Here is a 20,853-nt window from a genome sequence, read left to right as displayed (position 1 = left end):
GTTAAAGTGGGGCTGTAACTCAAATGTGTGTTTATTTGTGAGCTTATCTGTAAGAAAATAAGGAAACCCGCTGTTCCTCTGTGATATGTGTCCTTGATCATGTGTTGCCTTCACTCAGACTTTTCCTCTTTTTTTTTTTTTAAAGGAGAAGTTGATTAAATATAAGTTTCACCCAGAATGCAGCCGATAATGGTTTTCCACAATGGTAAAAGCACTCAAACCACCAGCTGTTTGTTTACCATTGAGGCTGGTGTGAGTGCACTATCCCGCAAAGGCACCAAATCCATCAAAACTGGTGTGTGTTTGTGTGTGTGTGTTTTTTTTCCAAAAGCACGTTTCAAAACCAGCTCTTGCCAGACTAAAAGCTTTAAAGGAACAGGCCACCGTTTTTACATACTGAGATATGTTCTTACCTTAGCTTTGACGAGTTCTTTAGGACCTGTCTGATCTTCACCCGTGCCTTCAGTCACGTAAACACAGCGCAGATAGAAGTCAAGATAGAAGCTACCAAGTCAGTCAAGATAGAAGCTACCAAGCTCTTCCACGTTTTCCCCTATTTAAATATGGTTACGTGAAGTGTTCCACTACAAAGTATAATTACACAAAATTAAACAATGTGGATTTTCTAGGCGGATAAAAGGGGGGACTATATTGTAAGGCGTAATAACACCAGGAGTAGTTTGAAATCCGCGCAGTAATCTTCACAGACAGGTCCTAAAAAACTCGTCAAAGCTAAGGTAAGAACATGTCTCACTATGTAAAAACAGTGGCCTATTCCTTTAAGTGAATTTGACAGGTTTGTATGGTTTCCAATTAGTGCAGCTGATGAGACAATCAGTTTTATGACGAAAAGTAAAAACAACACAGAAGTGACATATAGTGAGAAGGACAGCCCTTATAGACAGAATGATTGCACTGTGAGGGTTATGGCGGTGAAATAGGGAGTCAAACCTGTCATCATAAACATCCAGAGTATCACCAGCATTTCAACTGCTGACTGTTTTCTGGAGAATCACGAGTCTATTCAATCTGCACTAATGGTAAGGCTTGACACTGAAGCTAAACCGATAGTGTCCAATGCTATGACATAAGCCAGACTGTGTTTGTTGACACTGATGTTACCATAGGAACGAAAGGGAAGTCCCGCCCATGACTTCACTGTTATGTGGGATTAACGTGGTGAGTAATGCTGCAAAGGAAGGTTTTTTTTTTGAATGGCATTCATTTTTTAGGATGAATTTTAATCCGTGTATTACTTGCTTTTATTTATAGAAAAGCAAAGATAATTCAACAACTCTATCCCAGGCTACCTTTGTGAAATGGAAACAACTAAGAAACAACAGATTGTCAGCAGTTTAGTGAAGAAACAGTGGACCTACTACTACTACTACTATCCACCATTGTCTGAATGTGTACGTGTGATTATGACATAAATATATCAGTGAGGTGCAGATTGGCAGTCACATTTCTAGTGGTAAGCCCAAGGGCAGCGGTGGCTTTACAGCAGGGGTGTCCCAACTTTTTTCATGGGGGGCTGCATATTGAAGCGTACACGGGGTGAAGGGCCGTAGATCAGTAGTTGGTGCCGCAAAACCTTCGACTAGCAGAGGTTTAAATTGTGCCCCATGCCTCTCTTTAAGCTTAAAACCTTCATGCCAGCTCTGTCTCACAACGAAATGTTAGTCGTTAGGTTAGAATTGTATAGAATTATTACATTTCAAATAAAAAGGTCCATCTCTGGTGATGTGAACCGGTACAGCAAGAGGCCGAGGGCTAGGGCTGTGCAATTAATCGAAATTCGATTACGATTTTGATTACAACAGTAAACGATTACAAAATTAGCATAATCGCAAACAATTATTATTTTTTTATTTTTCCTTTTTTCTTTAGACATTTTTTTTTTCCAACCCGACTTCAGGCCGCTGGGATTATTTTCCCTTCGCTTTTCACGTGCCGTGGCTCATGCTTTTGTCTGACATAAAAACAAACGGCGCTGTGTGATGATGTCATCAGGCCGCGCTGCTCAGTTTACTTGCGCAGGTGTGAGGGCTGGCCAGCAGGGGGCAGGTGTGAAACAGAGACCTGTCTTTAATCAAGGCGTACTTGAAATCATGTGTACTTTTATGACTGTCCAGAAAACATAAAGTGTAGTGTAGTGTTTTGATTGATAAATAAATAAAATAAAGATAGACTTTTTTTTAAAGGCAACAAATAATCGTTTGGATAATCGTGATTTAAATTATGACAAAAATAATCGTGATTATTATTTTTTCAATAATCGAGCAGCCCTACCGAGGGCCACCATAAATTGGTCTGAGGGCCGCATTTGGCCCCCGGGCCGCACTTTGGACACCCCTGCTTTACAGCTTAGTCCAGACTGAATGCTTTACAAGGCTTTGGGTAACTTGAGAGACAACATCTAAATGAATGTGCCGCTATACACTTAGAAACTGTCCATTTTGTATCAAACACTTTTATTTTTAGAAATTTCTATCCACAATATGTACAAAATTGGGCAGCAAGTGCGTTGCCGCTGTAAATTAAAAACATCAGACAGAAATTAAACATTGAACGAACATAAACAAGAAGCATGCGTCGCTTTCTCTTCAATCACTACCTTGTGTCTGTAATTACAGAACTTAAATTAAAAGAATGTCATTTAAACTCACACACGCTTCTGCGAATCAGCTATACAACATTGTGCGGCAAGTTGTTAACTAGATGATGATCTTCACTTTTGTTTAAGGATGAACTTTCTACGAAAAAATCCACACGCAAGGCCGTGGGAACCCAGGGTGCTGAGGGCACTGCAGCACCCCCCCTGGTGGATAGTTTGTGAACTGCAGGCAATATTAAACCCTTAACTCCCACCTGAACCGAGCACATTTTCTCCAGCTTTACCCCCAGTCCAAAAGCTTCTGGAAAAAAGGCGTGAAAATAGCGACAAAACCGAGACGAAAACAAGGATGAAAATGTGAAAAAAAGTGAGAAAACATTGACGAAAAAGTGACAAAAAAATTACAAAAATTGACAAAAAATGGAGAAAAATTTGATGAAAAATGGAGAAAAATGGACGAAAAAGTGATAAGAATTTGACCAAAAAAAATGTGAATAATTTGATGAAAAAGTGACAAAAAATTTACAAAAAATGACAAAAATGGACAAAAATTTGACAAAAAAGTGAGAAAAATTTGACGAAAAATTGACAAAAAAGTGATAAGAATTTGACAAAAAAATGTGAATAATTTGATGAAAAAGTGACAAAAAATTTACAAAAAATGACAAAAAATTGACAAAAAAGTGAGAAAAATTTGACGAAAAATTGACAAAAAAATTGACGAAAAAGTGATAAGAATTTGACAAAAAAAAGTGAATAATTTGATGAAAAAGTGACAAAAGATTTACAAAAAAATGACAAAAATTGACAAAAATTTGACAAAAAAGTGAGAAAAATTTGACGAAAAATTGACAAAAAAGTGATAAGAATTTGACAAAAAAAAAAGCGAATAATTTGACGAAAAAGAGACAAAAAAGTCACGAAAATTTGTCAAAAATGAGACGACTGCCCAACAAAAAAAGTGATGAAAAAAAAATCTGATGTGAGGAAAAAGATCAATTTAGTTTTGTAGGTCTTTCAAATGAGGCGTCACACTGGCCTACAGGATTTGGGTAAAGCTGAACTGGAGAAAACGCTTTCGGTTCAGGCGGGAGTTAAGAGGTTAACAAATAGGATTTATGCACAGAAAAAGTATTTTGGGGGTAAATTTCGTCCCTCAGCGCCCCCTAACTAAAACATCTTCCCACGGCTCTGTCCACACGTGCATCTGATGAGAGCGCACTCAGTTCAACCAACAAAACGCCAAAGAAAACAAGCATATTTTCAGTACAGTACAATTTCAGACAAACTAATGTCAATTTAACAAAGAGAAAAACAAGAACTCAGGCTCAAAGTTTTATGTATTGAAAGAATACATATAGAGAAATGAAGGACCTTGTTATCTGAAAGCTGAAGCAACTAGAGAAGCTAATGCTAATTTAAACTCAGACTGTCTAACTCAATAGTGACAGGGGCTGTTGTATAGAAGAAAAATGCAACAAAGCAGCATGTTTTAGCTTTATCCGTGGAATATCCCAAAAATGGAAATAGTGGTTTTAAAAAAAAAAAATCTCCCAGCGAGTTGACAAAAGCAGGGTCCATTTTTTTCCTCCAGTTTTCCCCAATTCAAAACCAAAAGGGCCGGAGGCAGTTCCAGACTTGACAAAAATGAATCAGGGAAAATGTTCTTGGCCAAAACCGGTTGTGCGTTGTAGAGATGAGACCCCGACCACAAGAGGGCAGTATGTCCTGTCTTGTAGGTTATGCATTTTTCAATGAAATATCTTCAGTGGTTTAAAAAACAAACAAAAAACAAAGAGAAAATCCAAACAGCGTCGTCCTGTGAATCTGCAGTTCTTTCATTCCAAAGAAAACAAACTTCTTAGTTCCTACTCCACTATTTCAAGTCGATGGAGAATATGGTCCATGGCTGTGTCCCGTTTCTGTTCAGGTTCTTGATACCACAGCTCACTGCTCACTGAGAAGGGAGAGCTGAGAGTAAAGAGTCTTTAAAGGGGTGCAACTAATAACAATCTTCACATTTTTACTTTAAATCTGAATAAGATTATGGGAAAAGATATGCAAACTCAGGCCAGCTGGATTGAGAGTAGTATCTTTCACAGACATCAAAGAAAGTACACTTTCTTTTGCCATTTGATAAAACGTATGGCACAGTCGTGTGTGCTTCTCAAACTGTGCCCCTAGTGTGACATGGGCTTCTCATCTCCAGTTTTAGTCTTTTCATTTTAAAAGGAATAGGCCACCGTTTTTACATACTTAGCATTTAGCCTCTCCCTCTCTCCACTATAGCTCCAAAACTGGTCAAGATAGAAGCTACCGAGCTCTTCCACGTTTTCCCTATTTAAATATGGTTACGTGAAGTGTTCCACTACAAAGATTAATTACACAAAATTAAACAATGTGGATTTTCTAAGCGGATAAAAGGGGGAACTATATTGTAAGGCGTAATAATACCAGGAGTAATTTGGCATCCGCACAGTAAAGTGAAGATTACTGCGCGGATTTCGAACAACTCCTGGTATTATTACGCCTTACAATATAGTTCCCCCTTTTATCCGCTTAGAAAATCTGGTGTAATTATACTTTGTAGTGGAACACTTCACGTAACCATATTTAAATAGGGAAAACGTGGAAGAGCTTGGTAGCTTCTATCTTGACCAGTTTTGGAGCTATAGTGGAGAGAGGGAGAGGCTAAATGCTAACGCCGTCTGCGCTGTGTTTACGTGACTGAAGGCACGGGTGAAGATCAGACAGAACTAAAGAACTCGTCAAAGCTAAGGTAAGAACATATCTCAGTATGTAGAAACGGTGGCCTATTCCTTTAATATAACACAGCCACTTTAGTCCTTTTGGTACTTCAGAAATCAGACAACATGGGGCAGTACTTGGCGTGAAAAGATTGAGAACAATTGTTAATATTAAAATAGTTATTGAATCACAGACGCCGAGTTACAATTAACCTGGCCTCCTCCCTTCAGTCGGCGGGATCAACCGAGTAATCGAGTGAACACAAACGGGACGTGGCCTTGGAGTCAGTCTCAGGAGGCCGCACGCGAACAGGAATCCCAGCCTGTTCGTGCAGTGCAGTATGAGGTTTACACCCTGACCACGGGGGTGGTGGCGGTGAGCGGGGCAGTGGAGCCTGTGTCGAAGTCCAGGTCGATCATGGTGTGGTTGGCGGTGCCCATGCTGCTCAGGGAGGTGCCGGTGCCCATCTGTCTGTCCCGGAGACTCTGCAGGTAACTCTGAGGACAGAAGTGGATCGGAGATTATCATTTTGTTTAGAACGTGACCTGTGTTGTATGTGTGTAATCAATGACAACTCTATAGGCTCAGGAATGTTTTTGCCCCTTATAATCCGTGCATCCAGGGGTTCGGACTGACCGGTGCGAGCAGGTCTCCAGCGTAGCGTTTGACCGGAGTGTTTTTGCGCCGGTACGTGCCCTCCTGTCCCGCCGCCTGCTGCTTCTTGGCGTCCTTCTCTCGAATCCTCATCAGCTGCACTCGCTTCTGTCTACGGCTCAGCACCACTGGGGAGACAATTAATCCTTCATTTTAAAACACAACTAAAAAAACAGCACATTTGATGATTTGCTTTTGCTTTGCGATGAAAGGACTGGGACCGAAAAACAGCCCTGGACTCTGGTCAGCCTGGCCCAAATTAGCGTAAATGTGACACTTCCACAAATACATATGTTAACCTCTGACCCCCCGCCTTAACCGAGAGCATTTTCTCCAGTAAAAGCTTCTTGACTGGAGAGCAACACTGTCTCGTTTGAAAGCAAAAATCTAGAAAAGTGATGGTAGCTTTTAGTCACGTTGTCGCTGCATTTTTGTTGTGTTTTCGTCTCTTGTTTTTCAGGTTTTTTTTTCATGCTATTGTTTTTTCATCGCTTTTTTCATTGCTTTGTTGTCACATTTTCGTCACATTTTGTTGCTTTTCCAGCACATTTTTTGTTTTTGGATGCTTTTCTTTTAACCCCTTCACTCCCACCTGGACCGAGCACATTTTCTCCAGTTTGGCTTTACCCCAATCCAAAAGCTTCTGGAAAAAAGGTGTGAAAATAGCGACAAAACTGAGACGAAAACAATGATGGAAATGTGACAAAAAAGTGAGAAAAGTTTGACAAAAAACTGATGAAAAATTGATGAAAAAGTGGCAAAAGTGTCACAAAAATGTCAAAAGAAATGACAAAAAAGTGACAAAAAAAATAACAAAAAAATAACAAAAAAATACAAAAATGTGACAACAATTTGATAAAAAATTGACCAAAAAAATGACAACAATTAGACAAAAAAATGGCAAAAAAAATGACCCAAATAAAATGAGTTACAAAAATTATGGAAAAAAAATCTGATGACGTGAGGAAAAAGATCCTCTCGGTTCAGGCGGGAGTTAAGAGGTTAAGCTTTTAGATTTGGGTAAAGCTCGGTTACGCCCGGGGGTAAGGGTAAGGTAAAGTCAGAGGCCAGACCGGTGGCCCTAGAGCCAGTGGCCCTTCTGTGCTCTTCCAGAATGGACATATGGCCAGTCCGCCCCTGCTTAGGATTCATTTTAGCCAGAGATCGAGACCTGAGGAAGCTGAATAGTTGGGGCGGTCTATGAGAACATTCTCTGGGGAAGATTCAAAGATTACTCAAAGCTGTGTGAAGTGAGTTAAAACACAGCTCCAGGTCCATGTTTTTGATAAAAGAACAACATTGGAACTACAAATAATATCACTGCAGTGTTTGGCGAGCTCCACATTGTGCTTCCTGACCCTCACCTTCAGTGTGGGAGAAGCTGTCGTCCGTGAGCTTCCACTGCACCAGGACCCCGATGAGGCTGAGCGCGGGCCACATGCCGAGGATCACCCAGCTGTACCAGCACAGGGGCGTGCGGGGCGAGAGCCGCAGACACTCGTAAATGTACTCCCCCAGAACCAGCATCTCCACGAAATAGTCCGCGCAGATCGTCATGATGGCCGCCCCGAACACCGCCGTGGACAGCATGGTGAACGCCCTCTGCCACTGCAGCGTGAGCACAGCGCACAGCATCCCGCCGCCCAACAGCGCCCCCAGCGGGACCCAGACGGTGGTGGGGGTGTAGAACTGCTCGGTGACCAGCAGGGCGGCCAGGGCGAGGAGCAGCCCGAGCAGGAGGCCCGTCATGAAGAGCCCCACGCTGCGGACCATCATGGTGACCAGGCCGCAGAGCAGGCCGATGCCCAGGCCGATGCCCGCGCTCGCCTCCACGCTCAGCTGGGTGTCCAGGACGTGCTCCTTGTGGCACAGCAGGAAGATGATGACGGAGCCGAAGATGAGGCCCGACAGGAACATGACGGCTTTGAAACACCGGTAACCTGGGACACAGAGAGAGAGGAGAGTGAGGAAGGTGACCAAAAAAACAGGGGTCTCCCAACATCGGACTCCTGTTTTCACTGAAATAAAAACATTAGAGAGCTACTGTTGCTTAAAGGGAGGTACCACGGGATAGAGGAAGAAAAGGGACAATAAGAGGAACCCTCGCTTTAAAGGAATAGGCCACCGTTTCTACATACTGAGATATGTTCTTACCTTAGCTTTGACGAGTTCTTTAGGACCTGTCTGATCTTCACCCGTGCCTTCAGTCACGTAAACACAGCGCAGACGGCGTTAGCATTTAGCCTCTCCCTCTCTCCACTATAGCTCCAAAACAGGTCAAGATAGAAGCTACCGAGCTCTTCCACGTTTTCCCTATTTAAATATGGTTACGTGAAGTGTTCCACTACAAAGTATAATTACACAAAATTAAACAATGTGGATTTTCTAAGCGGATAAAAGGGGGAACTATATTGTAAGGCGTAATAATACCAGGAGTAGTTTGGCATCCGCACAGTAATCTTCACTTTACTGCGTGGAAGAGCGTGGAAGAGCTTGGTAGCTTCTATCTTGACCTGTTTTGGAGTTATAGAGGAGAGAGGGAGAGGCTAAATGCTAACGCCGTCTGCGCTGTGTTTACGTGACTGAAGGCACGGGGGAAGACCAGACAGGTCCTAAAGAACTCGTCAAAGCTAAGGTAAGAACATATCTCGGTATGTAAAAACGGTGGCCTATTCCTTTAACCGAGCGCATTTTCTCCAGTGCAGCTTTACCCAAAATCGAAAAGATTCTCGACTGGAGTTGGCAGCCAATAGGCCAGTCTAACGCCTCATTTGAAAGCTAAGCTAACTCATCGTAACTGTATTGTTCAGTTTAACCCAAATATAAAAGGTCACAGCCTATAGGTCAGTGTAACATTTGAAAGCTAACCCTAGCAGCCCCACAAAACTCATCTAAACCGATCTTTTTTCACCAATGTCGTCACTTTCTCATCACTTTTCTGTCAATCTTCTATTGCTTTTTTGTTTATGTTTTGTGGCTCTTTTGTTGCACTTTCATCCTTTATTTCGTCTCATTTTGTTACTATTTCGTCACTTATTTGAAGAAGCTTTTAGATTTGGGGAAAAGCCAAACTGGAGAAAACCTTTCTTGGCAGTTCTGTAAGGTTCTAACTTCTTGAAGCTTCTTACAACATGGTCATGTGGCAAATAAAAAACATCTGGACCAGTGTTAATTTTGACAACATATTTTAATTTAGATTTAGTCTTTTGACGAAAATGTAATTCGATTTTAGACTAGTTTTAGACTAAAATTGCAAGTAAATTTAGTCAACTGAATTTAAGACGAATTTAGTCGACTTTGCATTGATAATATTCATTATAATCATATTTAATCTTGTTCCTCTGCTTCATGGAGCTGCCCCACATGAACAAAGCTCAGAGCTGATCTTTTGGCAGTGAATTTACATGATCTGAGGCTCTTTCAGACGGTCAATAGAAGTTTGGATGATTTTAGTCTCTCCCTTTCATTTTTATTTAGTCTTATTTTAGTCGACTAAAATATCTGGACATTTTAGTCACAGTTTTAGTCTCATGAAAAACTTTTAATTTATTTTTTGTCCAATTTTAGTCGTCAAAAATAACACTTTGACTAAAATTAAGACTAAATATTTTAGACAACTGAGCGCTTCCAAAACAACTGCAATTGCGTCATGTTGTTGGCGCGCTACTGGCAACCCAACATCAGAAGCAAATAAACCGGTTATACTCGTCTAAAGTCTAATTCATGAAATATGTCATTAGGCCGAGATGCCAGAACAATCCGGCACGTCGCTAGAAAAAGAAAATACACAGAGCAGAGTGAGGAACGGACTGGCCTGTGTTTGACCAGTGCGAGGTGAGCTCACACTCCTGAACGCTCCAGATGTTTTCACTCTCCCTGCTGCATCTTAACTGCACTCTGTACGTTAATGTTTACATCGCCTCTACTTCATCTGTGAGTCACATCATCCTCAATACGTCACACAGTCCAGGCCTGCGCGCGGCTGGGACCAATCAAAGTCTAGCATTTGGAATAATTATGATGCACCACAAAAGGGAAGGATATTTTTTTCCTAACACACGAACATAACCCTGAATAATAACGCCGATCCTGACATCTCTAGGATTTAGATCTTCCGCTGCCTTTCCGCGAATCTCGTTAAGTCCTCCTGAGCGGGTCGCAGTGTCGAGGCCTGCGTTGGTTTGGAGCAGCACCCGCGGGACCTCACCGAAGAAGCAGTAGATGATCCCGAACAGGCAGCACATGGAGCAGATGACAGCCGGGATGACGTCGTATTTCCTCTCGATCTCCAGGCTGCAGTCCACCGTCTGTGCCCCCAGCCCCTCTGAGCCGGAGCCGCCGGGGTCCGCCATCCTGCCCCCGGGACAGGACGGGGGGGTTGGAGCAGAGAGGGGGGGGGGCCGTGGGGTGGTGTTGGGGCAGGAGGAAGAGGGTAAGGGACCACGGGGACGGTATCACAGGTCCATGTGAACGACTGGCGACTGCAAGAAAAACAGATGGGGAAATGCTGTTTAGCTGCACAAAAATCTGACTTTTTGAATGATTTTTTACAATATTACTCAAAGGCAGGCCTGACACTGATTCCAGGTTTCCTCAGGGGAACTTTGAAAAGTGAAAAAGCTCCCCTCCATCGCTGAAAGCCCAGGATTAACCCCAAAGTTCCCCCCCATATGTCTGTGCTCCATGTTCTCAGCGCAGGGCTCCGAGCAGCTGTCGCCCCCTCAGCACGAGACACCGGGAGGACGGGGGGTATTATGTTCCTACAGTGATCCATATGGGCCGTGTCTGGGTGTGAAGCTGACGTTTGTATTTATTATTCATCAGTTTCAAACACCTTGTCCCTTCAGGAGAATAAATAAAACACAAGGTGACGCTCCATGTCAGTCTAGTGCACAGACGGACACCTCCAGAACACTATAGGATGTTTATGGCGTCACCTGAAACCCAAAGAGTAACCGTGTACTTGGCCTTGGCCCCGCTACCTGCTTAGTCATCGTAGTAGATATTATTCCCCTCATATCTAAAGCCTTCCACCAGCGCGGCTTTGGTCCTGGGCCCATGGGTGGGTCCGTTGGCCGGTCTCCGTCATGACCTCATCACAGCCTCAGATGGAGTTACATTTGTGATTTCAACCACGGACTCTCAGTGCATTTTCAGGCTTTTTACACTACTGTGTTTGGACCCGTTAGCTGATGTACTTATTGTAGTTTGATAAAAAGTGGACTAAAACACGGAAGAGCTTCAGCGGCTAGTACAAGCCAGTGTTAATTTTGACAACATATTTTCATGTAGTTTTAGTCTTAGTCTTTTGACGAAAATGTAATTCGATTTTAGTCGAGATTTAGTCCAAAAAACATCTTCAATTTTAGTGTAGTTTTAGTCGACTAAAATTGCGGCAAATTTAGTCAACTTTGCATTGATAATATTCATTATAATCATGTTTAATCTGGTTCCTCTGCTTCATGGAGCTGCTCCACATGAACAAAGCTCAGAGCTGATCCTTTAGCAGAGAATTTAAACGATCTGAGGCTCTTTCAGACGTTTGGATGATTTTAGTCTCTCCTTTTCATTATTTATTTAGTCTTATTTTAGTCGACTAAAATATCTGGACATTTTAGTCATAGTTTTAGTCTCATGAGAAACTTTTAATTTAGTTTTAGTCCAATTTTAGTCGTAAAGAATATCACTTTGACTAAAATTAAGACTAAATATTTTAGTCGACGAAATTAACACTAGTACAAGCTGGTGTCAGTCTGAAGGGCTCACGTTTTGAGAGCAGAAGACTGATTAAATATGCAGAATTACATAACACAAAGAAATTAAACAATACACCATTCTACTCTCAGTATCTCAGAACAACTGTGAACACAGACAATACACAAATTAAATGATGACGTACAACAAGGACTTTGACTGACAGGCCATTAGCATCGACCGAACTATGCGCCCCGCGGGGCCGAGTCTACAGTGAAGATCCCGCCCTTATGCCCTTTTTTAGGAACATGCTCTGTCAGAGCTGGGTAGTAGGAGGAGTCTGTAAATCCGCCATGGATTGCCTTTCGAACGTGGTCGTTATGGCAAACGGGGAGGAGTCTATTATTTATTATGTCTATGCAGCTGACACCATAGAAGAAGAAACCGCTTAATTAAACAGGATTACCCGAGCATTACTCAAAACTGCCCGAATGTAGTGAAATACTAAACTACTCCTAGTCAAGTTTGCTTTAACATTCTTTGGTAGGTTTGTTTGACAGCATTTACAAAGTAAAAACAATGAAACATTTAAACAGTCCACGGGTGATTATGGACACGTGCTGACCAGCTCTGTCCCCGTCTGACTCTTCACTGATGGAGATGAACCAAAACGTGCTTCGTCTGCTCCACCTTTTCCACAGAGTGACTTCACCTGGAAAACATGAGGTCTGTGGAAAGTTTCTGTTCGGCCTCAGAGAGGAGCTCCAGCAGGATCCTGTCTTTATGCTTTTACCAGCAGCTGATCACACGTCACCACAGGTGCTTAGACTGTACAAAGTTCAGTCAGTCTGTATGATTATTATTATGAGCTTGATCTATAATAAACCTAACACTTTATTCAATCGTCTTTGTTTGAGTAAGCAGTCACGACAGGCCTTTTCATCTAACCATTGGTCCAGTGGTTCTCAACTTGTGCTCAAACTCCACAGAAGTTCTAGTCTTTGACGGCACTTTGTCTGAAACATTTGAGAACCACACCGCTCGAATCTCTTTCTCTCTTTCTCTCCCTCACTCTGCTGTGGGAAAATAGAGCCATTATGAACCCAGGACAATGACAAGAGAGGCCCATGCTGTGACCTGTCGTGGCACGGGGGGAAAACAGAAACAATAAAAAAAGAAAGATGGCATCGGGACGGCAGGGAACTCCGAGGAAACGTCCCGGATTGGAACGTGGTTTGAAAGAAGAGCCAAGTATGGGCCTTCAGGAGAGCGATGGGGAGAGGCCCTGACGACACGCAGAGTAAAGACTTACTACTTGGTCTGTGGGGGATACTAAATGTCCCACCTCCCTCAACAAGTACTATAGCATTCATTCGACAATAGAGAGACAAAACATCTGGGTATATTAAAGAGAAGTTCAACCGTGCACAGGTGTTTGAAATGACACACGTCACAAGGAAATCACAGCTAAATTATGATTTCTGATGTGTTAGGTTAAAGTCAACAAAATCCTTGTGGTCCGATTACTTGGCCTAACAATTACAGTTACAAAAATGTCTTGACTAAGGCCGTTTAGTTTACAGGCTGAAAATGCAATTTTCACTAAAGAAAAAGAAAACAAACTTTTATTGGAAGCAGATTGCAGTTACAACTCAAAACCAGTCGACCTAGTGAGAAACACATTTCTCAAAGCACACTCTTTCAGCAAACTATAACCCACCGAGTTTGGATATTTTTAGCAGACAATGAGATAGCAAAAACACAAAGAATCCAAAGTGGTGTTTTGATCAAACTTAAGCCGCTTGGACTTTACTAAAATATGTTTAATGTCTGACCTTTGGCCCTTAACAACAGCATAAACAACCAGGGGCGGACTGGGACCGAAAAACAGCCCTGGGCTCTGACCAGCCTGGCCCAAATTAGCGTAATTGTGACACTTCCACAAATACATATTTTAACCTCTTACTTTACCTTAACATTAACAAGTGCATTTTTCCCAGTTCGGCTTTTTATTATTATTTTTTTGATTGGTATCATCCGCAAAAAGAACGGGAAAGGTGGTCGTAGAAACAGAAGCAAAATCATTCATAAAAATAATAAATAATAACGGTCCCAAAATTGAACCTTGTGGTACACCACACTCCACGGAATTTCTTTTAGATTCATGTTTTTTTATACTGGGCTTTACCCAAATCTAAAAGCTTCTCGACTGGAGAGGAACACCTCATTTGAAAGCTAAGACCTACAAAAGTGATGGAAACTTTTCGTCACGTCGCCACATTTTTGTTGTTTTTGTTGTTTTTTTAATTATTATCATTTTTTGTTGTGTTTTTTTGCCCGTGTTTTTCTCATGTTTTCATCCTCTTTTTCTCGCTATTTTGATGCTTTTAGATTTGGGTAAAGCTCGGTTGAGGCGGGACCGGTGGCCCTCGAGCCAGTGGCCCTTCTGTGCTCTTCCAGAACGGACATATGGCCAGTCCGCCCCTGTAAACAACCAAGCCACAGGAACTTAGCATTTTACTTAATAATTGGCATGACACCGGAAGAAAAGTGCACTATCAGTTTATCCTCTTCCACTATATGTGTCTAAAATAGTGAACAAATACAGAGGGGGGGGTTGGGGGGGGGAGTCCTCAGCAGCTGTGGACCAGGGCAGGGTCTGCATGTGCCTGAGTTCCCCACGTACCTCAACCCCACCCCCTGTGTGGTCCCCAGGCTGCTGGAGGTGACGGCTATGGGCAGCTGAAACTGAACTGACAGGGCTGTGGTTTGGCGCGGTGCTTTCAGGAATGTACAAATGTGCCAGTCGGGCAGCTGCAGCGGAGGTCGCACAGCTGAGCATCCACAACATCTGGACAACAGGGATCTGAAAAGCAACCCTTTTTCGGAGAGAGAGGATGGAGGATAATGGGTTTGTTTTTGCGTTTTGAGAGTGTCATTTCAAACGTTTCAAAGAGCTGCCTTACCCAATTTATCATGTTGCAACATTTAGAAAATTAATTATCAGCCATGTCTCTCTTTGGACAGAGAGAGATGGAAACCAACACCCCACTTCCTCTTCCTGTAGCTTCAAGAGGGAAGTCGGTGTCGGCGTCCGGGAGGAAATGACCTCGTGTCTGTGAAGAGGAGACACTCGTCCTACCAAAGCCAACACATTTTCACACATCCCCAAAAACTCCAATATAGTAAACAACAACCCATGACTCTTCAGTATAGTGGAGCTAGCAGCGTGTCGCTCCAAGACAGAGGCTGCGGCTGAAACCATCAAATTATATCCTCTAAGCACTAACTCTAGCAACTAACTCCTTAACCTTTCATGGGGTCGACTGTTAGATCTCTATGCAGTTAGGGAACTAGAGCTTCAGCAGCATTTTGAACAATCCGTCCGTCCTTAAACAGGGGAAAGGGAAGTGACATCACCAACAGCTGTTTTTCTTCTTCTTTAAAGTTATTGGTGGAGAGCAGGCCAAACAAAAGTGCATGTCGCCCCCTACTGTACAGTGTCCAACAACGACATAGTGTCCAAACAAAGACATTTAAGGACAAAAAAAAATCCTTTAGTGTTATTTTATTTCAACAGCTGTTTCATAAAGCTACAGTAGCAAATGATCCATGTGGCTTAAGTTTCTACTAAATGAAAACAAAAGCATTTGATCGGTTTACTGAGTTTCCTCTTTAACACTGACATGTGACTGAGCTGTGGTGACGACAACATGGATTTTGTCACTTTTATAAAGTTTGGCTTGAGCAGAATCTTAATTTTTAATGATTATTTTTATTATTAAATGTGCTCCTGTCAATCAACAGTGGTTGCGCATGAATCACTCCAGGGAGGGGGCGAGGGGGGTGGGGGGGTTTGGCGCAGTGACTTGTGGGATGGCACCGGTTAGTTAGCATCAGAGGTCTCTATGCTAAAGTGGCTATGATAGTTATAATCAGAGGTCTCTATGCTAAAGTGGCTATGATAGTTAGCATCAGAGGTCCCTATGCTAAAGTGGCCATGATAGTTAGCATCAGAGGTCCCTATGCTAAAGTGGCCATGATAGTTAGCATCAGAGGTCCCTATGCTTAAGTGGCTATGATAGTTAGCATCAGAGGTCCCTAAGCTAAAGTGGCTATGATAGTTAGCATCAGAGGTCCCTAAGCTAAAGTGGCTATGATAGTTAGCATCAGAGGTCCCTATGCTAAAGTGGCCATGATAGTTAGCATCAGAGGTCCCTATGCTAAAGTGGCCATGACAGTTAGCATCAGAGGTCCCTATGCTAAAGTGGCTATGATAGTTAGCATCAGAGGTCCCTATGCTAAAGTGGCTATGACAGTTAGCATCAGAGGTCCCTATGCTAAAGTGGCCATGATAGTTATAATCAGAGGTCCCTATGCTAAAGTGGCTATGATAGTTAGCATCAGAGGTCCCTATGCTAAAGTGGCCATGATAGTTAGCATCAGAGGTCCCTATGCTAAAGTGGCCATGATAGTTAGCATCAGAGGTCCCTATGCTAAAGTGGCCATGATAGTTAGCATCAGAGGTCCCTATGCTAAAGTGGCCATGATAGTTAGCATCAAGAATCCTTTTCCTAACTACTTCCAAACTGACAGACCAATTCGGAAGCTTCTTGTCATGGCAGACGCTGACGCACATCTGGTTTGGCGTAAGAGCTCTTACCAATCTGCTCGTTTCGGACGCAGCCAAGTGCTTCAAACTGGAGGACGGAGGCAGCTACCTCATGATCAGAGAGTTTAAAGATGTTGATAAAGAGCCAAACAAAACATCATAAATGATTAAGCTTTTAGTATAATGGGGACTTTTGAAATGGTACCTTCTGTAGTTGTGGCCAATGCAATAGCTGCGTGTAAGTGTCGCTAAGTGCTTCAAACTAGGGGCGACTAATGTGAACTAATCTGTTTGGCTTGTGGTTTGAGTTGTAATAACTGTCACATTGTGCCGCTGGGTTTTTCTGCAGCGTGATGCCAATCGTGACTGAGGCGCTTATGTAATAAAACACATGCTCAGCACAAAGGCCACGTTATTTAGTTATTTATTTTCAATTATTTACACAGAATGTTCCATCAGCTCCACGAGACTCTCTTTGCCATCACCAGACTGGCTGTGGTCATGTTAGTCTTCACTGCCATTTAGCGTCGTTGTTTGTTTTTTTACCTTTTCACTTTTTAATACGTCATACGTCGAGACACACACACACTGTTTTAAGTTAAATTATGTGACTAAATGGTTTTGTTTTATGAATGTGAGTGTGAGTAGGTGAAAGGCATCTTCAGGTAACGTGCTTTGATGGCTAAATGACAAGGAAACAGGTTTGGCTCCTCTTTAAAGAGAAACTGATGGCACTCGATCAGATTAGTGCATGTAACACTGACGCAGTGTTATGCAAATTTGTTCAAACTAATTTCGAAATTTGAAAGCGGCTCATCTTTGTTCACTGATATCAGAGTGGGCAAGTTAAGACAAGCATTATGTACACAGTACCTCATAACATGTTTAATATTTACCTATTATATATTGTAAATTGGAAAAGAACGTGTGTTTATATGTGTATGTATTTTGTATATCTACTATGATTAATTGGTGAAAAACTTTTGACTTCTTCTGACTGCAGACTTTGTCATATCATGATACAATATTTAATTTATCTGTAGTCTGTAGTCTGTAGCCTGGGTGAACGGAGGAACCCTGCATTCTGGAATCTGAGGACTGGACGGTCTGTGATCTTGGCCCGTCTGCTGAGGGATCCTTCGGCCCTGGGTCTCTATAGCCTGTCCGTCCATGGGAGTGGATCTCTCCTTCTGTGGTTCTCCCCAAGGTTTCTCTTTTCTCCTGCCGGGTTTTTGAGTTTTTCCTTGCCGTGCTGGAGAGTCTAAGGACGGGGGACGCCCACGCCGCTCGTCCCTACCTCCTATTGGACATTATATTTGCCTGGATTCACCTGAACTTTTAATTGTCATATTTATTGCTCTGTTTTATTGCCTTAATGTTTGGCGCAGCCCTGTGATATTGGGCTATACAAAACCATTAAACTTGAAACTTGACTTTTGGCACAACGATTCTCGGGGAAGAAAATAGACGTCACATTTTGTCTTGAAATTGTGGATTTCCTGAACATTAATGACAATCTGTGTCTTAAAATTGGGTGACTGAGCGAGCCCTGCAGGCACGAAAACCTTCATTAATCACATTAGCGTTGCCCTTTTGTTGCCTTCATTTAGTCTTAAGAGTGGAAGCAGAGCCTTGGCAGAATCAAGCTGCGCAACACACTGCAAGGACTTTGACTTTCAAGTATAAGTATAAGTAAGTATAAGAAAAAACCTAAATACAGCCTCTCATCTCGGATCATTACTGTCGGAGCACATGGCGACCGCTGAGCGTGCCTCACCGTCTGATCCTGTTTCCACATCATTCAATTGTGACCAAGGCCTTTATCAAATCACTTATGGTTCACTCCAGCTCTGGAAAAAAAAAAGACGGCAGACTTCATAACTCTTTAACCTCTAAAAGCCGAGACTGCGCTTCCTCATTTACTGCTGTGTGTGTGTCTGTGTGTGTCTGTGTGTGTGTGTGCGTGTGTGTGTGTGTGTGTGTGTGTGTCAGCACTTTGGACCAGGGCAGACCAGACAGACCAGACTCTGCTAAAGCTAATGAGGAAAAAACAACAGTAAAGCAGCCGCAGGCTATATGGCATAGTAGGCAATCATCTTCAGACACTTCCAAACTTAATAATGATATCTAGGTCAATGGGTCTTTGCCAGAAAGTCACAAAGTAACAAAATGCAAATCTAGTTGTCATGGATCACGATCAACATAACTAATTACAGTACGCTATGTGGTAGCATGGCTAGCAATGTGATTTGTTTGAAATCCTTATGACAAAAATGAAGAGGATTTTCACTGCCTGATCCCAGCGAGAGGGCAGGATTGTTGAGCTCCATTCAGGCACAAAAACCAAGTTCAATGTCATTATATACTTTGGAGTGCTGCCCTATATTTTTGAAAGGTGAAAGTTCAAGGCGTTTCTTTTGCACCAAAATAATAATCGTATTTCTCTGACTGGAAATCTACCATCTGAGAGCATCTGAGCGGCAGTAGTAGGAGGGCACCAGGCCACAGTGACTTAATATCTGAAACCTCATAATCTGTTCTTTTCAGGCCAGTCCTTGGTCTAAACAAAAGAGCCCTTTCAGTCTGACAGAGCTACTTATGGAGAGGAACAAAGAGGGGGCCTTGTGAGCAGTCACATGACCCGCGTCAATGTATACCGGCATATCTCAGTTATGCGTAAGTCAGCACAGAAACAGACTCATAACAACAGCTATTAACGGCAACGAAGACGAAGTGTTCAGTGATGGTCATCGCATTAATTTGAGGGCAGTAACCATGACGACACACTCTAAATACAATAGCCACACAACCATACTGTACATAAGGGCAATGGAAGTGTAGCTATTCCCATGTCAACCTAATGTTTTAGCACAAACATTGCAAGAGCTTACATTTGTTACACATTTTACCAGTGTTGGCGTTGGTGTCAAGGCCTACAAAGACTCCTCTGCCGGCCAAAACTACTTTATAACAACCCAAATGTATTTCGTTATAGATCCTAATATGATTTTCTCTATATCTTATAACGTAATAATGTCATCCAATCACATTTAGCTTCAGTTCCACTTCTGCCGACTCTCCTCCAGATAAAACAACAGCGAACCCTTCAGCCAACCAGAACACCTAACGTGACATTAACGTGTCTCATTGGACAAAGTCGCTTTCAATCGATTATTACACAACAGCAGCCAGTAATACTAGGGTTTGAAATGACACCTTGGTGTAAGCTCAGAAATGTGTTTTATTGCGGATATCTTTGTCTTCCCTATCTTTGCCATTTATTCTAAACTGTTCTCTGTTTGGAATGGGCCGAGCCTGGATAATTGTGTTATCCAGAACAGGAGCTCGTCCATAATATGATCCCATGAAGCAAGCGCATCACCTGGCTGGGGATTATCATTTGAAACATGGAAAGGACTTCATTGGAGGACACAGTGCTAGTCCTGTATGGTCAGTTTAATAGTGAAATATAAAGCTTAAAGGAATAGGCCACCGTTTTTACATAATGAGATATGTTCTTACCTTAGCTTTGACGAGTTCTTTAGGACCTGTCTGGTCTTCACCCGTGCCTTCAGTCACGTAAACACAGCGCAGACGGCGTTAGCATTTAGCCTCTCCCTCTCTCCACTATAGCTCCAAAACTGGTCGAGATAGAAGCTACCAAGCTCTTCCACGTTTTCCCTATTTAAATATGGTTACGTGAAGTGTTCCACTACAAAGTATAATTACACAAAATTAAACAATGTGGATTTTCTAAGCGGATAAAAGGGGGAACTATATTGTAAGGCGTAATAATACCAGGAGTAGTTTGGCATCCGCACAGTAAAGTGAAGATTACTGCGCAGATTTTGAACTACTCCTGGTATTATTACGCCTTACAATATAGTCCCCCCTTTTATCCGCTTAGAAAATCCACATTGTTTAATTGTGTGTATTTATACTTTGTAGTGTAACACTTCACGTAACCATATTTAAATAGGGAAAAGAGCTTGGTAGCTTCTATCTTCACCTGTTTTGGAGCTATAGTGGAGAGAGGGAGAGGCTAAATGCTAACACCGTCTGTGCTGTGTTTACGTGACTGAAGGCACGGGGGAAGATCAGACAGGTCCTAAAGAACTCGTCAAAGCTAAGGTAAGAACATATCTCAGTATGTAGAAACGGTGGCCTATTCCTTTAATGCTAGTTGACCTGCCTTCTGCACGTCTCCACAGGGAGACTCAGGGCAGGGGGAGACAAAGGCCGCCTCGGCATCATTCACACATCAGTATAAGAGTGTGTGAGGGCCTAGGCCCCGTGGGCACGCCGGTACTGTATTGCATTGTACAGATGATTTTGCAGCAGAGCGGAGGAGAGGCTCCATCTCACAGCGTGGCCTTAGGAGGGGCCCTTCCTAACGGCCCATTAGGGTTTGTGGTAAACAGCGGCATTCCCTCAGTAGCAGGGAGAAGTCTGAGGCAACAGGCAGCATGTCATTAGTGACTGTCAAATGGACTTCATGACTATTACTATGATACTCATTACCGACATA

At 42.6% G+C, this 20,853-nt stretch overlaps 1 protein-coding gene across 1 annotated transcript; it reads right to left on the bottom strand.

Annotated features, from left to right (window-relative positions):
• Positions 1–5,663: 5,663 nt before the first annotated feature.
• On the bottom strand, positions 5,664–10,413 carry LOC306982399 (transmembrane protein 198-like). The gene is made up of 4 exons (XM_079582335.1): positions 10,227–10,413; positions 7,384–7,959; positions 6,002–6,147; positions 5,664–5,862 (listed from the first exon to the last, which is right to left on the bottom strand). The coding sequence occupies exons 1-4, from the start codon at positions 10,369–10,371 to the stop codon at positions 5,713–5,715; spliced, it is 1,017 nt and encodes a 338-aa protein (XP_079438461.1). The 5' UTR covers positions 10,372–10,413; the 3' UTR covers positions 5,664–5,712.
• Between the last annotated feature and the right edge of the window lie 10,440 nt (positions 10,414–20,853).

The sequence above is a fragment of the Gobius niger genome (genome assembly GCF_951799975.1).
Source record: "Gobius niger genome assembly, chromosome: 24".
NCBI classification, from domain to species: domain Eukaryota; kingdom Metazoa; phylum Chordata; class Actinopteri; order Gobiiformes; family Gobiidae; genus Gobius; species Gobius niger.
Note: the sequence above shows the minus strand (reverse complement) of the source record. Positions and strands in the feature narration are given on the sequence as shown.

Excerpts from the sequence above, each read along its gene's own strand:
- LOC306982399 (XM_079582335.1), bottom strand. The coding sequence starts at position 10,371 with ATGGCGGACCCCGGCGGCTCCGGCTCAGAGGGGCTGGGGGCACAGACG. Across the intron at positions 6,148-7,383 it reads CAGCTTCTCCCACACTGAAG|TGGTGCTGAGCCGTAGACAG; the intron begins GTGAGGGTCAGG and ends TTGTCTCCCCAG. Across the intron at positions 5,863-6,001 it reads CTGGAGACCTGCTCGCACCG|AGTTACCTGCAGAGTCTCCG; the intron begins GTCAGTCCGAAC and ends TTCTGTCCTCAG.